Here is a 17,412-nt window from a genome sequence, read left to right as displayed (position 1 = left end):
AGACATACATACAGGTAAATTATAATATAAATTGTAAGTTGTAAATGCTGTTAGCTTTGTAGCAGGTGACCCTTTGCATTTTCAAACAGGCTACAGTGAATAAACCCATTTTATATGGTTAAAAAAAAGAACTTGCTATACGTCAGAGCACACATTTCTCCAGTAGATTAGCCCAAAGATAAGTATGTGAACTTTGACTATACTATATAACTATGTGAAGTTAAATGCTACTGTGTGTGTGTGCCGGGATACACGTATCATACTTTTGTGCAATGTCAAATTAACTTGTATTTTTATTACAGAATGTCATATCTTCAAAAGACTGTTTTGAAGATTAAGCACGTTGAGTATCAGGTCAGTTATAGCGGTTATCTGGACCATTAAATAAATTGCAGTGCAATTTCTACTTTAATTTCAGGGTCATGATTCATAATTGGATATGATGGCGCAGCTATTTGTTCTGCTTGATGCCGTTCAGATTTGATCTCGTCACACACACACACAAAATAAAATCAGATTCCTCATAAAATGCTGTTTGTCCATGGCTCATAACACTCAATGGGGGCTCACGTCTGTCTGGATGGATTTGATGAACATTCATTCTTGTTTACAGGATATTTTTGTGTTTTCAGAAAGCCTTGCAGACCTTCATTAGTAGATGTTAATGACCTAATAAAAATAAGATTTTGTTGCACAACGTTAAATGCCTTGGTTCAATAACTGAATACATTCTTTTTATGTTCACCATGTTTGCCAACAGTCTCAATTTGACGTTTAGATGTGACAGTCAAAGCTGTGACTGAGAAAAACACTTGTTGAAGGATGATTGTAATGCATACAATATTTAAAGAAAAACTGATTTATGTGATATTAAACTGAATTTATGCAATATCTCACCATTCAGTGTGATTATCTATTTACAGACTAACAAATTAAAACGTATATATGGCCACTGATACTACACATATCTGTGAAATCCTGTTGCATAATTGCTCCTGTTAAATTCACAGTTACCGGCTTTTTTCTTTTTTTATCTGATCCAAAGAGCAGGAATTGGTGTCACCACTTTACAGCCGGACAGTCAGGATGTCAAAAACTAGTTCCTTTACTAAAACATACTGTATATGCTATGTCCCAATACAGAGGCTCTTGAGGTCATGGATCTTCCTGAGGACCTAAAATCTGAACCTGCCCCTCCTCCCAAAAGGAAACTGGTACATTTGGGCAGTCCCAAAGTGGCAGTTCCACTTAAAAAGGAAGTACCACTAGGAAACTGGGGCAAGTTCCAGTTTAGTGCTAGTTCCAGATCACAATAGCCTATCAGTTGTGGCGTCTCACATGATGGGAAAACTTCCAAATCCAGCCAACATACAATTCCTCTCGGTATCAATACTGCTTGCCAGGAAATCCCTGGTGTGTAATATCAAAAACAAACAGTTAAACAATAGCTTATCTTTCTGTGTAATGCCACGTGATTTACGGCATATCCAGGCTGCTAAAAAAACAAACAGTGGTATTGATGATTGGTTTCCTTTGTTTACATTCTGATTACAAATTAACAAGGATCAACAAAACACTATTAAAGCACTGACTGACACAAATGAATGGAGGATACTGAGCATAACAAAGGAGAGGCAACATGGGTTGGTTTGCTGTTAAGATCAACAATTATGACTGTGATTTTGATAGATCTTCCTTTAAAGAGGACCTATTTAGCTTTTTCCCTTACCTTCAGTGCGTTTTATAGGTTTTTGTGCATGTAAAAGGTCTGCAAAGTTACAAAACCCAAAGTCCACGCCAAAGGGAGTTACTCTCCCCCACAGAACTGCCTGAAAAGCCTTACTTGACGTCCCGCCTTTTCTTCTGTAACGTGGCGATGTCATCAAGTAACACATAAAGTGCATAATACCTGCCTAGCGGCTAGTTTGGCACGCCCTCAAACAAAGCTAATTAGAGCGGAGCCAGAGCGGAGTCTGAAGAGTTTGGTTCAGCTGACCAATCAGAGCAGACTGGACTGGGGGCGGGGGGGGGGGGGGGGTAGTAGCGTTTTCCGACAGAGTGTGAAAAGAGATGCTGCAGCACAGCCAATATAAGAAAAATAAAGCATTAAACCAAGCATTTGACATTAAAGTTCTAGTTCATGTTCTAGTAGGAACCTAAAATACGTAGGGGAGAGTGGGGTAAGATGAAATTCAGGATCTCTCCTATCAAATGAAATGATCAGCATGCATCCATCACAAAGCTGTCTGGAAAAAATGACCTTCCCAAAAAAAGTGCTCCTGTGGCTCAACTTGCCCCAGGTAAGGGGTAAGTTGATCCGAGTCAGTGGGTAAGTTGAGCCATCGTGGGGTAAACTGAACATCTGAGTTTTTAAGTTTAAACCTCAGCATAAGTGTGTTAACAAACAGTTTCACAGTTATGAACTTGTGAGAACAAACCACCAGTGAGTTTCAAGACCATTGAACAATCAAAATATCATTCAATATTCGACAATATTCCAGTCGTCAAGGTTGCAGTGAAATATGAACTGTTGCTCCCTCCTTGCAGTTCCTCCAGCCTTTTGAGGTTGAGGTAGCTCCTTCAACACATCACTCAGTGGAAAAGATGCCTCATCCTTTTCCTTGAATACAAAGGTGGGCTTCTCACGTCAAGTGTTCCCCCGGATTCTTCTGAGAAATCTTGCACTCACTTCGTTGCCCTCCAGGCTCTCAACCAAGCCAATGTAATGGTAGCTTCTGCCTTTGTATACAAAGTTTACTATGACAAAGTCACCAACTGACAGATCTGAGATGTCTGATTCACTTCTCTCATCATTAGAACTCTCATGCTCAGAAGTGTCATCAAATGGGATGGCATCACACTCTCCTCAGAACTGCTGTACGCTGTGATTTTCGTCTTGGTCTTTGGTTTGACCTAGGCCTACCTGCTAAACCCTGCTCTTTCCAGTTGTTGGGGACAGGAAGGTTGTTCTTTCTGCCAATTCCAATGCCAGTTCACAGCATTTCTTTGGAGTAAGGCCGTGGAACTGTTCAGCCAGCTTCTTGATATGGTCTGCAAGCTCCTTCTCTACCTCCTCTGTGAAGACCCTCTTTGCCTCTGCTGTTCCACTATAACCAACTGTTTTAACTTCCTTTATCTCCCTCTTCTATAAAGGTTAACACATAAAAAAAATCAAACCAAGTTGTGTAACACTCAACAGTAATACCATTTTATACATCAGAGAATTAATTTGGTTAATTTATGGTGGGGTAAGTTGAGCCAGTGGCTCGGAATAATAGTAGAATATTAGTGAGCCAGTGGTTCAACTTACCCCATAGCCTTTGGCTCACTTTGCCCCATAGCTACCATTTTGGAAAAAATGGCCCAGTTTAGCAATTCAGGCTAATCTTTAGTGAAGGGATTAACATGGTGTTATACCTGAGTAAATCATCAACATGTATAATATATTTTTTTAGACCTGGATAAATTTGCTTTGACCTAACATTCATTATTCCTGACATGCAGAACATTTACTTTGACTGGGAAAAAACTGTTTTTGGTGTAAAAAAGTACTTACTACTTCTCCCATGTGCTTAACTTCATCACAGCAAGATAGAAATGATGGGTACTTCCTGAATTTATGGTCACATGACAAAACATAATCACAGTTGCCAAGATACAGGGGGTGGGTCAACTTACCCACTGGCTCATTTTACCCCACTCTCCCCTATGTAATAAGTAATAAGTATGCACCTGAAAATAAGCATAATAGGTCCCCTTTAAATCAAGCAGAACACATCCTGAAGAACATCAGCCAAATCTCACTGTAACTAAATCTTAATTAAAATTTATTTTGATCATGCACACTATTTTACACAAGGCTATATTACTGTATTTCACTGTATGAATTTCCCCATCGGACTTTCCAGACATGCACATGTTTCATATTTGACTATGGTGTAAATATGGTATTATTAACATGATGCATTTACCTACCTATACCTCTGACTACTTACCACATAAAGATAATGTCAACATTTGTGTATTGTAGCAGCTGAGCCGCTGGACACAATAAATCTAATTTCTCCTGTTTTTGGTGGTAGCAATGCATGAAGAGGACCCATGCATGGCACCGCCTCTCGCCTGTGATAATATAATAATAATAATATAGTAATAATATTAAAATAAACAAAACAAAACAATAAAATAAAATAAAAATTTATAATTATTAAAGGGACCATTTGTAACTTTGTACGCGCATAAATGTAGCGGGTCGTCACACATGCGCGCTCGCATATGCGCGTTCGCATGTAGCCGCTGTACCCTCCTCCTCTGCCTGCTCGCCTTCACTCAGACAGCTCAGCTCGCTCCACCTCTAGACGTGAACGCGCGCTCACTCCACACTGCAGAAGAGTTAGTTTAGCTCTGAGAATATCTAGTGAATGTACAGGGGACGTTTGTGCAGAAATAACTGCTGCAGCTCCTCCAGACCAACAGGGGTTTTCCGTGTCTTGTGAAGTGACGGAGCTCTACAGAGATTTACGTTGTCTTCTCGTTACCGACCGGGAGCCGGTGTCTCCTCTGCTCTCTCCGGCTGCGGGCGGAGAGAGCAGAGGAGACATGCTGGAGAGCCCCGCTGCCTCAACCTGCACTTAGGCAGGAAAAGCCAACACTAGGATCAGATCTAAATCATGTTCATGGAGAGACCTTCGTCTGGTCAGCTAACATTACTGCCAAGCAGCTGAAATATAGAGTGATATTGTGGTTTTAGCTGACGTGTGTCGCCTCACTGTTTTGAGTGATGCTCGTTCAGGTATATTGAGAGCGAGCAAGCGCGAGCCCGACGCTGACTTTCGTTGATTTCACGGCCACAGGTGTCGCTGTCAAGAAGCATTTCTGAAAGTTACAAATAGTCCCTTTAATAATAATAATAATAATAATAATAATAATTAAATTCTCTCCATTATTCCTGTTGCCCTTAAGTAATATTGTAGCAGCTGAGCCACTGGACACAATAAATCCCATTTCTCCTGATTTTTGGGGGTAGCAATGCATGAAGAGGACCCATGCATGGCACCGCCTCTCGCCTGTGATAATATAATAATAATAATAATATAGTAATAATATTAAAATAAACAAAACAAAACAAAACAAACAATAAAATAAAATAAAATAAAATAAAAATTAATAATTATTAATAATAATAATATTAATAATAATTAAATTCTCTCCATTATTCCTGTTGCCCTTAAGTAATATTGTAGCAGCTGAGCCACTGGACACAATAAATCAAATTTCTCCTGATTTTTGGGGGTAGCAATGCATGAAGAGGACCCATGCATGGCACCGCCTCTCGCCTGTGATAATATAATAATAATAATATTAAAATAATATTAAAATAAACAAAACAAAACAAAACAAACAATAAAATAAAATAAAATAAAATAAAAATTAATAATTATTAATAATAATAATATTAATAATAATTAAATTCTCTCCATTATTCCTGTTGCCCTTAAGTAATATTGTAACAGCTGAGCCACTGGACACAATAAATCCCATTTCTCCTGATTTTGGGGGTAGCAATGCATGAAGAGGATCCTGCATGAAGAGGATCATCCATGAAGAGGATCATCCATGAAGAGGATCCTGCATGAAGAGGATCCATCCATGAAGAGGATCATCCATGAAGAGGATCCTGCATGAAGACACCGCCTCTCTCCTGTCAGACCGCGTCGAGGGCTGAATCACCCAGTCAGAGGAAAAGGAAGCTTCTAGCCTTGAAGCTAGCTATGAAGCTCTGCTACAGACAAACCCAGCTGGCTCACAGTTAACCGACTATATAGCATCATTTAGAGCTATAACCGGATCAAATGGTAAGCGCACTCATGAGTGGACCCATAAGTGAGGAGTTTACTATCTTTGGTTAAATGATGAAAGCAGTAGCTTGTTGCTAAGCTACACTGCTAACTAGCTCCGTTATGTAGCTCCTCGGCTAGCTGACTGTTAGCATGTGAGCTAACAGCAAAACAACATGAATGTAGTTCAGCCTATGAAGGAGTTGGTGTTTGTTAACGCTCAGTAGCCGTCATTAGGTGTTTATTTGTTAATATATGTGTGTGTTAATGCTTGTTTTGGTACCAAATAGTAGCTGCATAACCAGCATATCTTGTTAGCTTGCTAGCTAAAGCTAACGTTAGCATACCCAGCTGCTAAACTAGTCATTATACAGATGTGTAAAACAGCCATTTCTTATGCTGACAACAGTTCCTTGAGCTCCTACCTGCAGTGTTTCCTGTGTACATTAAAAAGGTAAGATATTAACAAACTCTGTGTGTTTTTTCTGTAGGTTTATGAGACTTTAGTGCAGCTATGGGTGACATGAAAACCCCAGATTTTGATGATCTTCTGGCTGCCTTTGACATCCCAGATGCCACAGGGTTGGACGCCAAAGAGCCCATCCAGGGGACTCATGAGGAGACAGCAGAGAGTCAGCTGAAACACACAGGGATGTGTCTGGATGACAGCTTGTTGAGTAACCACCAAGCTGTCACAACAGGAGGAGATACTCCCTCTGTAAGCGTTATTGTGAAAAACACTAGTCACCAGGAGTCGTTGGACGGTTTCGAACCGGCATTGCAAAACGGATTCAGTGGACAAGCGGCCTCCATTGACTCTGTTGAGACAACCAACGCTGGTTTTTCCAGATCATTTGTCTCTGCTTTGAATGGGGAGAATTCAAGAGAGCTTCTTGGAGAGGCACCTATTCAACACAAACCTGATGGATCGCCCATATATTCCCAGTCACTTTCTCAATTTAGTCCCATCTCCAGTCCTGAGTCTGAAGACACTCAGTGTAGTAGAGATGAAATGCATCCCAAACAAGACAGACCCTGTTTCCCAGACGCTTCAGATTTGGTGGAATCTTCTATGCCAGACAATCCTAAAAAATTGGACTTCAGCATGTTTGACGACTGTCCAAAGGACTCTGATATTCACAAGAACACTCAGAAGAGCAGAGAAGAGAGTAGTAGAAGCGAGGAGTCCTCTGACATCTCTGTCAGTAACGAAACAGATAAAACATCTAGATTACACAGTGAACTTCCCCCACAAAGCAGTAACCAGAACTTTGTTGAGACCAACTGCAATTCAGGAACCACAATGGATGTTCCCACCTCTTATCCACATGTCAAATCTCAGACATCTAAATTATCCTCTTGCCTTGAGGCTCTGGTGGCTCTGAATGCTAGAACAGATCCCAGTGAGCAGATAAATCCCAGAGAGTCGTCAGCTGTTCAGAATGATTGCATGAAAGCAAGCCCCAACGTGCCTATATCCCCACGAAGTCCACTTGAAGCTGTGAAACGGTTTATGAGACCCCCTGATAGTCCTGTAAGCATCTGCAGTGATGGTAGTGGCAAAGCATCCCCAGCAGTGGCAACTGGGTCACCCCCTGCCATACCCAGGGTCAGAATTAAAACCATTAAAACCACATCTGGGCAGATCCAGCGCACAGTCACCAGTGTGCTGCCTGATTCAGAAACAGATGACGTTCATTCGGCGTATGAATCCTCTCCATCACAGAGTATGATTAGTGAAGATTCTTACTGTAACATGTCTCCTCATCAGCCTCAAAGTGTGTCTGTTGATGGTGTTGTTGGAGTACAAACTAAAGGTACCCCAGCTAGTACATCTTCACCGAAAGTTTCACACAACAAATTAGAGGTTAACTCCAAGAAACCAGGCCTAACGCAGTGCGCAGCAGTACTCCATAATACCAGTAGTCCTGTCAAACAATCTGCTGCACCTCAGGGGCAGAAACCAAAGAGAGGATCAGCCACAACTGGCCATACAACTAGCACCAACTTCCTCCCCAAAGCAATGCACTTAGCTAGTCTGAACCTGGTCCCTCACAGTGTTGCCGCTTCAGTAGCTGCACGGTCCACCTCACATCAGCAAAGCCAACACACACTCTCCTCTACGGTGTGCAGCACCGTCCCACTGGTGCATCAGGTCAAATCGGCCAATCCTAATCCTCGCACGTCCATTCCCAACACAGCAGCAGGAACCTTAAACAGACTGTTGAACAACGCCAACCCTGTGCCTACATATGTGCCCAACCTGAACCCCCCTCCGGAGTGCAATATCAACCTGCCGCCACGCGGATACTGCTGCCTTGAGTGTGGGGACTCCTTCGGGGTGGAGAGGAGTCTTACGTATCATTACAGCAGGAGGAGTGTTCACATTGAAGTAGGATGTACGCACTGCGCAAAGACGATGGTGTTCTTCAACAAGTGTGCCTTGTTGGCACATGCCCGGGAGCACAAGAGCAATGGCATGGTGATGCAGTGCACACAACTCCATATGAAACCCATAGCAGAGGAGCAAATGTTTGTGCCCCTGAGTGCTGTGAATATGGACTCTTATACTTCACCCTCATCTAAAAGCCAACCCGTCCTGCCCCTATATCCAGACAATGTCATTCGCCACCGACTCCGTTGCCTGGAGTGTAACAAGCAGTTATCTGACTACAAAGCACTTGCAGGCCATTACCAGAGGCCGTCTGACGATGTGGAACGACTTGTGAGTGGATGTTTTATTGAATTATTGAAGGATTTAAAGGATATTTTTGTTATTGTCAACAAATCCAATGAAAACCCTGTCTGTGGCAGTAAACTACAACTGACACTATAACAAAAATAAGCAGTGAAAAGAAACTAAAAGTAAAAACTAAATTCTTTAAGAAAAACTAAACTGAAACTATATTGCCTGGTAAAAATAAATTAAAAATGAACGTGAATTCATCTCAGTTTTAGTTTTTTAGCTATAATATATCACTACTTAAAAAAGAAGACAGCATGAATTTCCGTCAATTCTCGTGACATTAAACCACAGAAAGTGAAACCGATTTAACATTCCAGGAGATGACGCTATGCCACAATTTTCTCTCTAATGTAGAGTGAAGATTAAACATTATGGCCATTCCTACACAGTTCTCCAACCATGTATATTGTATGTATATGTAGCTGCATACTTCTGAGACATTATATCAGGCCCCAACAAAAACTAAAACTACTGTAAAACTAAAACATATAAAAGCTCAACCTTTCTGAAAAATTTAAACTAAACTAAATGAAATTGAAAAGTCAAAACTAAAATATAGTAAAAACTAATTGAAAATTCAAAACTAATATTATCTTGTTCTGTGGCACTCACGCAAGCCCAAGACATATATCTTTAAAAATGGTAATATAAGTCTTTTTATGGGATTTGTTGAATTTCAACATACTTATCCTTTAAAGGCCCTGTGACCAGTATCTATGTATTTTCCATTTTTCACATTTATCCTTTTTGACTTTTCACTCGTTTTCTTTTATCAAACAGATGTGTAAGGTGTGCTCCATGTTGTTACCCAACAAGTGCAGCTTCCGAGCTCACCAACGCATTCACGCACACAAGTCCCCTTACTGCTGTCCCGAGTGTGGCGCCCTGAGTCGCTCTGCAGACATACAGAAGCATGTCATGGAAAACTGTCTGCACTACGCTCGCAAGGCTTGGTACAAGTAAGTAAGCAAACATAAAACCCAGGCCTCATAACATACAGTACAGTGCTACAAAAAAAGTGGAATCATGTTTCCTTTTCCCCCCAGATGTCTTCACTGCGATATGGTTTTCAAGACCCTTCAAGGACAAACGGTTCACATTGAGGAGAAACACTGTAATGTCTTTTACAAGTGCTCCATCTGTCCTGTTGCCTTCAAGACCTCCGATAGCTGTGAAGTGCATTTAAAAAATAAACACAGTGAAAGCAAAATATCCCCTCTGTAAGTCAACAACCTCGTGACCTGACAGTTAAAAGTTGTACTTTTCTCTTTTTACAGTTCATTTTAACGGCTTTCTCTTTGTTTTGCAGGTTAATCTTTAAGTGTTCATGTGAGACGGTTTTCAAGAAAAAGCAGTTACTGTTTCAGCATTTCCATCAGAATGCCACCAAGCGGGTTACGTGTGTATTCAAGTGTCCAGAATGCAACTCGGTCTTTCCACAAAAGCAGCTGTTGATGCAGCACTTCAAGGTTAGCCCTGAGTGTATTTATTTAGAGAGACATTTTGTCAGTTTAAATTCCCTGCAAGGGATCTGTTTGGCATGTATTTGTGGCTTGGTTTTGGAGTTTATACATTTATCCACGTACCTATTACCTATGGTTACCTATTTGTAATTTGCATAATGAAAACAAATATCAACTGGCTACTAATTTCCATTATTATCAAGACAATTGTATGTTGCAAAAAGTGACATTTAACCCGAGCCTTTGGAAGCATTGTCAAGTTTTCCAGCAAAGCTCAGCTGCTGTTGTGCAATGTTTATCACATTATGTAATCTACAAAGCCGTGCACATGATGCAGAGAAATCATCATGCTAAATCATGAAGTCACACAGTCCAGCAACACTACACATTTAGTGTGTGTCTTGTTGTTTCTTCACACTGGCAAAAGAGTATTCAAATATTGCTGTAATAAATCACTTGTGACCTATAGTCACAAGGTCACATGGTCTTTTGTTTATATTTTGTTACCTCTTGTGATTTTTGCCATGTATTCTCTGTTTCGCAGGGTGTTCATGTAGGAACCATTGCGGCAGAGAAGGAGAAGAGCAGTAAACAAACAGACACTCCTGACAGGTACCAGGATCCTCAATCTGTCCAACAACAGAAGAGTCACAGCCCCGTTAAACACAAAGATGGTCCCAGAAAGAAGGCTGAGCAGGACAGAAGGCCTCGTGTGAAACCCACCGGCTGGACGTGTGGGGAGTGTCTCCAGTGGTTCCCTGAACGAGACTCTTATGTTTCTCATGTGAAGACCAACCACGGAAAGGTGAGAGATAATGAATTTCCCAAGCTGGAGTGTGCATGTGCTCAACCGAAACATTAATGACTGCTGCGCTCACTTATTATAGAATATGAATGCAGTGTGAAATGGGGGGTCGTACTCTGCTGCAACTTTAAATAGGTACTGCGCTTACACATGTTTTTGAGCTGTAAATGATATGACTCTACTGTGATGAAACACATCAATGCTTGTGTTAGTATTGGTGTTTCTTACCAAATTTCTAAAGAATCTGCATATCATGGGTTGAAAAGGTGGCTTAACACATCATCTACTGTTTTATATCAGCCCTGGATTTCACAAGACCAATGCTGACATCGAGTCGACCGGTTGGGACTTATCTATGTGGGTTGTTTTTTTTTGGCATTTTTCAAGTTTATGCAGTGGGTGGAGTTAGGTTCAAACCAGATTTGTCCAGATTCCAGTACTGAAATTTAAACTACAGTATTTTAATTATTATAATGTCTGTTTAATTCATACATTGCTTTCAATTTAAATACAATACAAATATTAATGTTGTTAATTGTGTCCTGAAATGATTTCAAGATGCCAAACGTCTTATTATCACATTTCTGTCTTCAAATGGATCATGTGTGACAAGCACCAATACATTACCCTCTCCCCATTTTCACACTCCTAGTGTATATTTTTTCTTTGAGGCATCTAGTAAAGCGTAATCCATATAGCCGACTATTCAAATCACACTGGCTATGGAGCGAGTACGTCAGCAGAGCAGCAGTGTAGCGGCTTGACTTGACCAAAAACAAGAAAGCTTCAAGCCACTGAGGGGCTGCTATACCAGTACTTTCCTAATTGACATGCGCCTTTTTGTAGTAGTGTCAGTCCTCCGTCTGTGTCTATGCAGGATGCGTTCAGGCACAGTATTGAGTGGAAGTCCCCCGTGTTTTGGCAGCGCTCAGAGCCCAACACACAATCAACGGAGTTACACTTGTAAAACAAAAGAAAATACACTTTAAAATACACTTAGTAGGCACCTCTAATGATTCAAAGTGAATCCGTTATGTCAAAAGGTGAGACAGACGACTGAAAATGTCCTGTAATGCCTACAATTGATGAAAGCCTCCAGTTTCACAATGAGCTTTCAGTTTCATTGGGAGCATATTTAGTTCTGGACGAGGTAAATAATATAATTGAATAAATAGATTAAAAACGAAATAATAATAATAATATATATATAATAATAATAATAATAATACATTTTATTTAGTGGTGCCTTTCTGGACACCCAAGGACACCTTACAAGGATCAGTTTAAACATAGACAGATAAAAACAACTGGACATGACAGAGACATATTTGTACAGACACATAGGATGGTGCTGATGAGTGCTATAGAGAGTAGGCCAATTTAAACAGGTGGGTTTTGAGGAGGGATTTGAATGATGTGATATTGTCAGACTGACAGGTGTGGGGGGAGTGAGTTCCATAGCCTGGGAGCAGTGCAGTTGAATGCCCTAGCTCCCCATCCCACTGTAAATCCCCATTTTCTACCTGCATAATTGTCATGTAGTCTACCTGAAAACTATGTTAACATTAACCGAATCAATAGCTTGGGTGGTATTTCTGATCAGTCAGACCTCAGAGCCGCGCTGCTGAAATGAGGAAATGGTTCTGAGAACAGTGAGTCTTGTACCTGAGGTCAGAGTGCGTGTTGATTGAATGGATTGAAGCTTTATGGCATGAGACAAGCTGCTGATGTCCTCATTCTAGTGTGAATTTTGGGTCATAGCCAAAAGGATTTTGCCAAAGTGTTGCCCTGTTGGTAATTCTCAGCTACATGTCATCATGTTTAACTGCTTCAATTTGAATCTACAAATGAGATTATTAGTTACAGTTATAAATGCCACAAATCATAAAGGAATAATCTCTTAATGGTTACTTGTGTGTGTGGATTATGAATTTATTAGACGTTCATAAATACCAGTGAAGAAACCTTTACCACTATTTGTCAAGCTCGAATTGTCACACCTTTTTTTCTTTCTACCTTTTTCTTTTTACCTCTTTTTCTTCAACAGTCAGTGAAGAAGTATCCATGTCGACATTGTGAGCAGTCTTTCAACTCTAACACCAGTCTGAGGAGACACATTCGCGCAGACCATGATGGAAAAAAGAAGATTTACACTTGCTGGTAAGATTTTTATGTTTGAATATGAACAAAAAAAACTGCTGTCACGGAGTGTTTTATCAAATTAACTAGGAAATCAATCAATTCCACCTCCATTTTTTTTTTTGTTTACACTTCAGGTATTGCACGGATTCCAAGACAATATTCACGACGAGTGTGATGTTGAAGAACCACATCAGTCTAATGCATGGAATCAAAAATCCTGATCTCGGCCAAATGCCGAAAACAACCATCCAGGAATCAAAAAAGGCTTTGGGCAAGGTAGTTATTCATATTCTTTTAACACAAACAACAAAATAATAACTGCAGGCACAAATACAAATGTTAGGAATCTTACTAGCTGTCATTTTAAAGTCTGTGGCTTCTGTGATTTTCAGGGGCTTGTATCAGAAAGACCTGCCGTGGACACACAGGAGGAGGGCCGGGATCGCACTTTTAGTCCCGAGGCTCCTCCGGCGAAACGTCTGAAAACTCAGTTCCGCTGTTCAAAATGTGGTTTCGTCACGGACGACAGTGCACAGTTCAAGCGGCACATACCACAGCATAAAACCGATGAAAACACTCCTCAGTGCCTCCACTGTGGCTTGTGTTTCACGTCTGTGCTGTCTCTCAACAGACACCTTTTCATCGTACACAAAGTGAAAAGTCCTGAGGAAGGGGGGAAAGAAGGAGAGAAGGACAAGGTGAGGAAGAAGAAGCAGGTTAATCAGCCAGTTAGATCAGCAGATACTGACGAGGTCAATGACTTGTTACCGGAGCTAAATGAACCTGAACCCTCGCAGGCAAGAGAGCCAGCACGCCTGCACTGTGACAAGACCTCGGACTGTAATTTAAAACTGAGCGCTCACTCTCAGACACAAGCAGTCCCTCTGCGGTAGTGAGACCTCTTTAAAGCTGCTTTAATATCGTCAGTTTTCATGTGAACGTAACAAGGGATGCTTGATGTTCTGCATGGAAGTGTTTGGGCCTTTCATTCTTTTATTTCTGTCAAATTATTCACATACCGTGCAGTATATTCAAGCAGATCCTTAACATTTAACAAAGAACAGTATTTTCATAAATGAGAGGACAAATTCATATTACTTTTTCTATTATTTTTATTTAACTTTGCATGTTGGTAATATATTCATCTTGCCTTTCAGACATAGCTGCACACATATTATAAAGCCTTTTTTTTTTTTTTTTTCCAAATGTTCCATCCACCCTGACAGGTCGTGTCTAGAAGGTAACACGCTCATTGCAAAACTCTTGCGAGATGGTTAAGGTTAGGCATAGAGTGGGATGACATATTTTTGTAGGCCAACCAGAAAGTTAGCATCGCCCTGGTTCCTTCCACAAAAAGCCAATGGGATTTTTCCATTGAGTTTTGGATTATCGCAGAAAATAAGCTCAGTGACAAACGAATGTTAATGATACTTAATAATCTCCACAAATGAACACCACTTTTATGATTTTTGAAGTGTAAATGCAATCACAAGTAAAAATCTTACGTTGGGCTATAAACTAACTATTACACTACAAGTCTGTAAAGGTGGACGAGTCGGTGTGATGATGTTCAGTAGTCTCATTTAGCCACTTGTAAGTAACCGCCTTTTTTAAGACACGTAACGGCTTCAGAATTCACGAGTGGGATATTTACTGACGTATTTTATATCGTAGAACAAAACGTTCAAATCTCTTAAGCTTGTGTTAACACATCTAAAAAAAAAGCATTGACTTCCAGACGAGGGCTAAAATGCTAAATCATTTCTGGGCTTTAGGACTCATTCCTGTGGCACACTTTGGACCTTGAATAGTTAAGATTAGGATAGGTCGTCGGTCAGCACGTCTCAAGTTTTTTGCAAGTATTTGCAATATTTTGCAATTTCAGGGTTACCTTCTAGACACGACCCCTGACGGGAGACTCAGGAATGTCTGTTAGTGTTTAGGTCTGGTTGATGTAACAGTGAAGAGGTGGATTTTTGCCTTTTTGTAATCAACGTTTATTTCAATTGCTTGAATTTTGTCTGAAGTATTTAATGCTGCACACACTATTACCTGAATGGGATTCAGGTTGCAGTTTTTATGACATGACTGTGTTGCAAATTCATTTGCAGCAACAAAAGCTAGAATTTTAGTCGCCATTTATTACACAACATAGTATATTTCAGTATTCATTTAAAAACGTATTTCTGTATTCTTGTTATTCGTTAAACTATCCTGTGACGTTAAATACAGGCTAAGCAAAGCCTACTGAAGTTAGGCTACACAATACTTTATTTTTTACTTTCTTTTACACATAAGAACAAGACTTTCTTTTTACTATTTAAGCATTCTGAAATAATTTTGTATCTATGTTTATTGTGTTATTTGTGGGTGCATGTGTTGTTCCAGATCTGGCCTTTTTTTTTTTTTTTTAAATCTTTGTTTTGTTTTTTTGAACGAGTGTTAAGGGGAAACATGGAGAGGTATTGGATGTGTGGTGCAGCAGTATTGAAAATACCTCAAATTGCCAGAAGTGTATTTTTTTCAGGCAAGTGAACCGTCAGTGTAATGTCAAATCAGGGTACATTGTTTTGGATGAGCCAGAGCAGGTGTGAAAGTGAAGTTTGGCGGCGTATCGGAGGTAGTGTTTTATAAATCAGGACTTGATAAGAGGAATTTGTTAAACCCACTTCAGAGGAACGAAATTTCTCAGATCAGAGCTCATAAATTTTGTGGGTACTTCTTGTCCTGATTTGTAAAGCAGCACCTCTTGTTTTGTATTGAATACGTGACAGTTCCTACCTCCATGGTTAATGGCAGTGATTGTTAAACGAAAGACTTTTGAGGAGTTGCAGGTAATCTCAGTGCAATGTATAAAAAAATTAGTTTATTAAGTGTGTATTATCCCACCTTATTCAATTTTATAAATTATTTTGGGAATGATATCTAGGCTATATGGTCATATTGACTTAACAGGCAAGTGAACTTTTCTATTTAAGTGCTATGTGAGCTCTTTATTTCTCTGTAATCTTAAAATCCTTAATTTACCACGCTGCAGCTGTTAAAACTGCAGAGGCTGAAAAGAATGACTTGTTCATGTTCTTTTGTAATGCTCGTTGAAAGATATTTGTACTTTTGATACTGTGTACAGCGAGGACTTGTATAAAGTAACCTGTGTACATACAGTAGCCAATGAACCCTGGATTCACAGCATTTCTTAAGCCATTACATCTACTCAGCATGCAGTGGCCCATGTGCCTTGCTGTAATGTTTACGTCAAAGTACTTACAAATAAATTGGTGCATTTAATTATACATCTGCTGCTTTGTCGTGTGTTAAAGACTTGCTTCTGTAGTTAAGTGCTGGATGCAGGGGAGGAAAGTGTTTAATGGTATTTGGACGTAATAATTAGGGGGTTTGCAATGAGCAAGTCAGAATAGCACTCTAATGTGCATCATTCATCCAATAAGAAGCCAACCACAGATGTGTGACTTCATCTCATTAGAATATTAAGCCCATCCTTTCTCAGTATAACTGCCTGGCCCCAAAGTAACAGCAGAGCAGAGAAATATTTTAATTAACCAACACCAAATTGCGTAAAACACGTTTGAGTAATGAAAGGCACTTTGACAAAGATCTGCCGAGCAGGATTCCTGTCTTCTGTCATTCTCATCTCATACATTGCCATGACATCTTCAATGACTCTTGATTTAACTGAGCTGAGAAATAAAGTGTCAAAGATCAACGTGAATCCAAGGGGGAATCTGTGGGCACAAGGTAAGAAAAATAACACTTTTGATCGCACATTAGTTCATGTTTTTGTGCTGTTGTTTTTTGTTGTTTTTTTAAATATGTATTTCACAGTTTATAATGATGTTTTTTGTTTTAAGGGCATTTCATGGGGAAGAAAAGTGTTGTGGATAGTTCCTATATGAAGTCTGCCGTTGAGGATGTAAATGTTCCCACTGAAGTCAAAGCTGTTAGTCCTTTGTACCCAGTGGAAAACCTGCAGGCACTGCTCATCCAGATGTTGAAAACTGAACAACAAACACAATTGAAACGGGCATTGGACATGTAAATTTATTATTATTATTATTATTATTGTTGATGTTTATTTTATTATTATTATTACATAAATCCATCACCTGCGCAACTGATTATTTTGTATCAATCTATTTAGAGGAGGGGATCCTGCTTAAGGAATATTTCACTATTATTATTATTATTATTATTATTACTATTACTACTACCAGTATCATTATTATTATTATTATTAATATATAAATCCATCAGCTGTGCAACAGATAATTTTCTTTCCATCTATTTAGAGGAGGAGGGGATTCTGCTTGAGGAATATTTCACTATTATTATTATTATTATTATTATTATTACTACTATTTGTATTATTATAACCAGTATCATTGCCATTGTTGTTGTTAT

At 39.7% G+C, this 17,412-nt stretch overlaps 1 protein-coding gene across 1 annotated transcript; it reads left to right on the top strand.

Annotated features, from left to right (window-relative positions):
- The first annotated feature begins 5,657 nt into the window (after positions 1-5,657).
- znf592 (zinc finger protein 592) lies at positions 5,658-16,286 on the top strand. The gene is made up of 9 exons (XM_074632964.1): positions 5,658-5,855; positions 6,329-8,562; positions 9,364-9,542; positions 9,630-9,803; positions 9,893-10,052; positions 10,591-10,851; positions 12,899-13,011; positions 13,128-13,269; positions 13,386-16,286. Exons 2-9 carry the CDS (start codon positions 6,352-6,354, stop codon positions 13,884-13,886), a joined length of 3,741 nt encoding a protein of 1,246 aa, XP_074489065.1. The 5' UTR covers positions 5,658-5,855; positions 6,329-6,351; the 3' UTR covers positions 13,887-16,286.
- Positions 16,287-17,412: the final 1,126 nt, after the last annotated feature.

Source organism: Sebastes fasciatus, chromosome 4 (assembly GCF_043250625.1).
Source record: "Sebastes fasciatus isolate fSebFas1 chromosome 4, fSebFas1.pri, whole genome shotgun sequence".
Classification (NCBI taxonomy): domain Eukaryota; kingdom Metazoa; phylum Chordata; class Actinopteri; order Perciformes; family Sebastidae; genus Sebastes; species Sebastes fasciatus.
The sequence above is the reverse complement of the archived record's forward strand: the minus strand, read 5'-3'. Positions and strand labels throughout refer to the sequence as shown.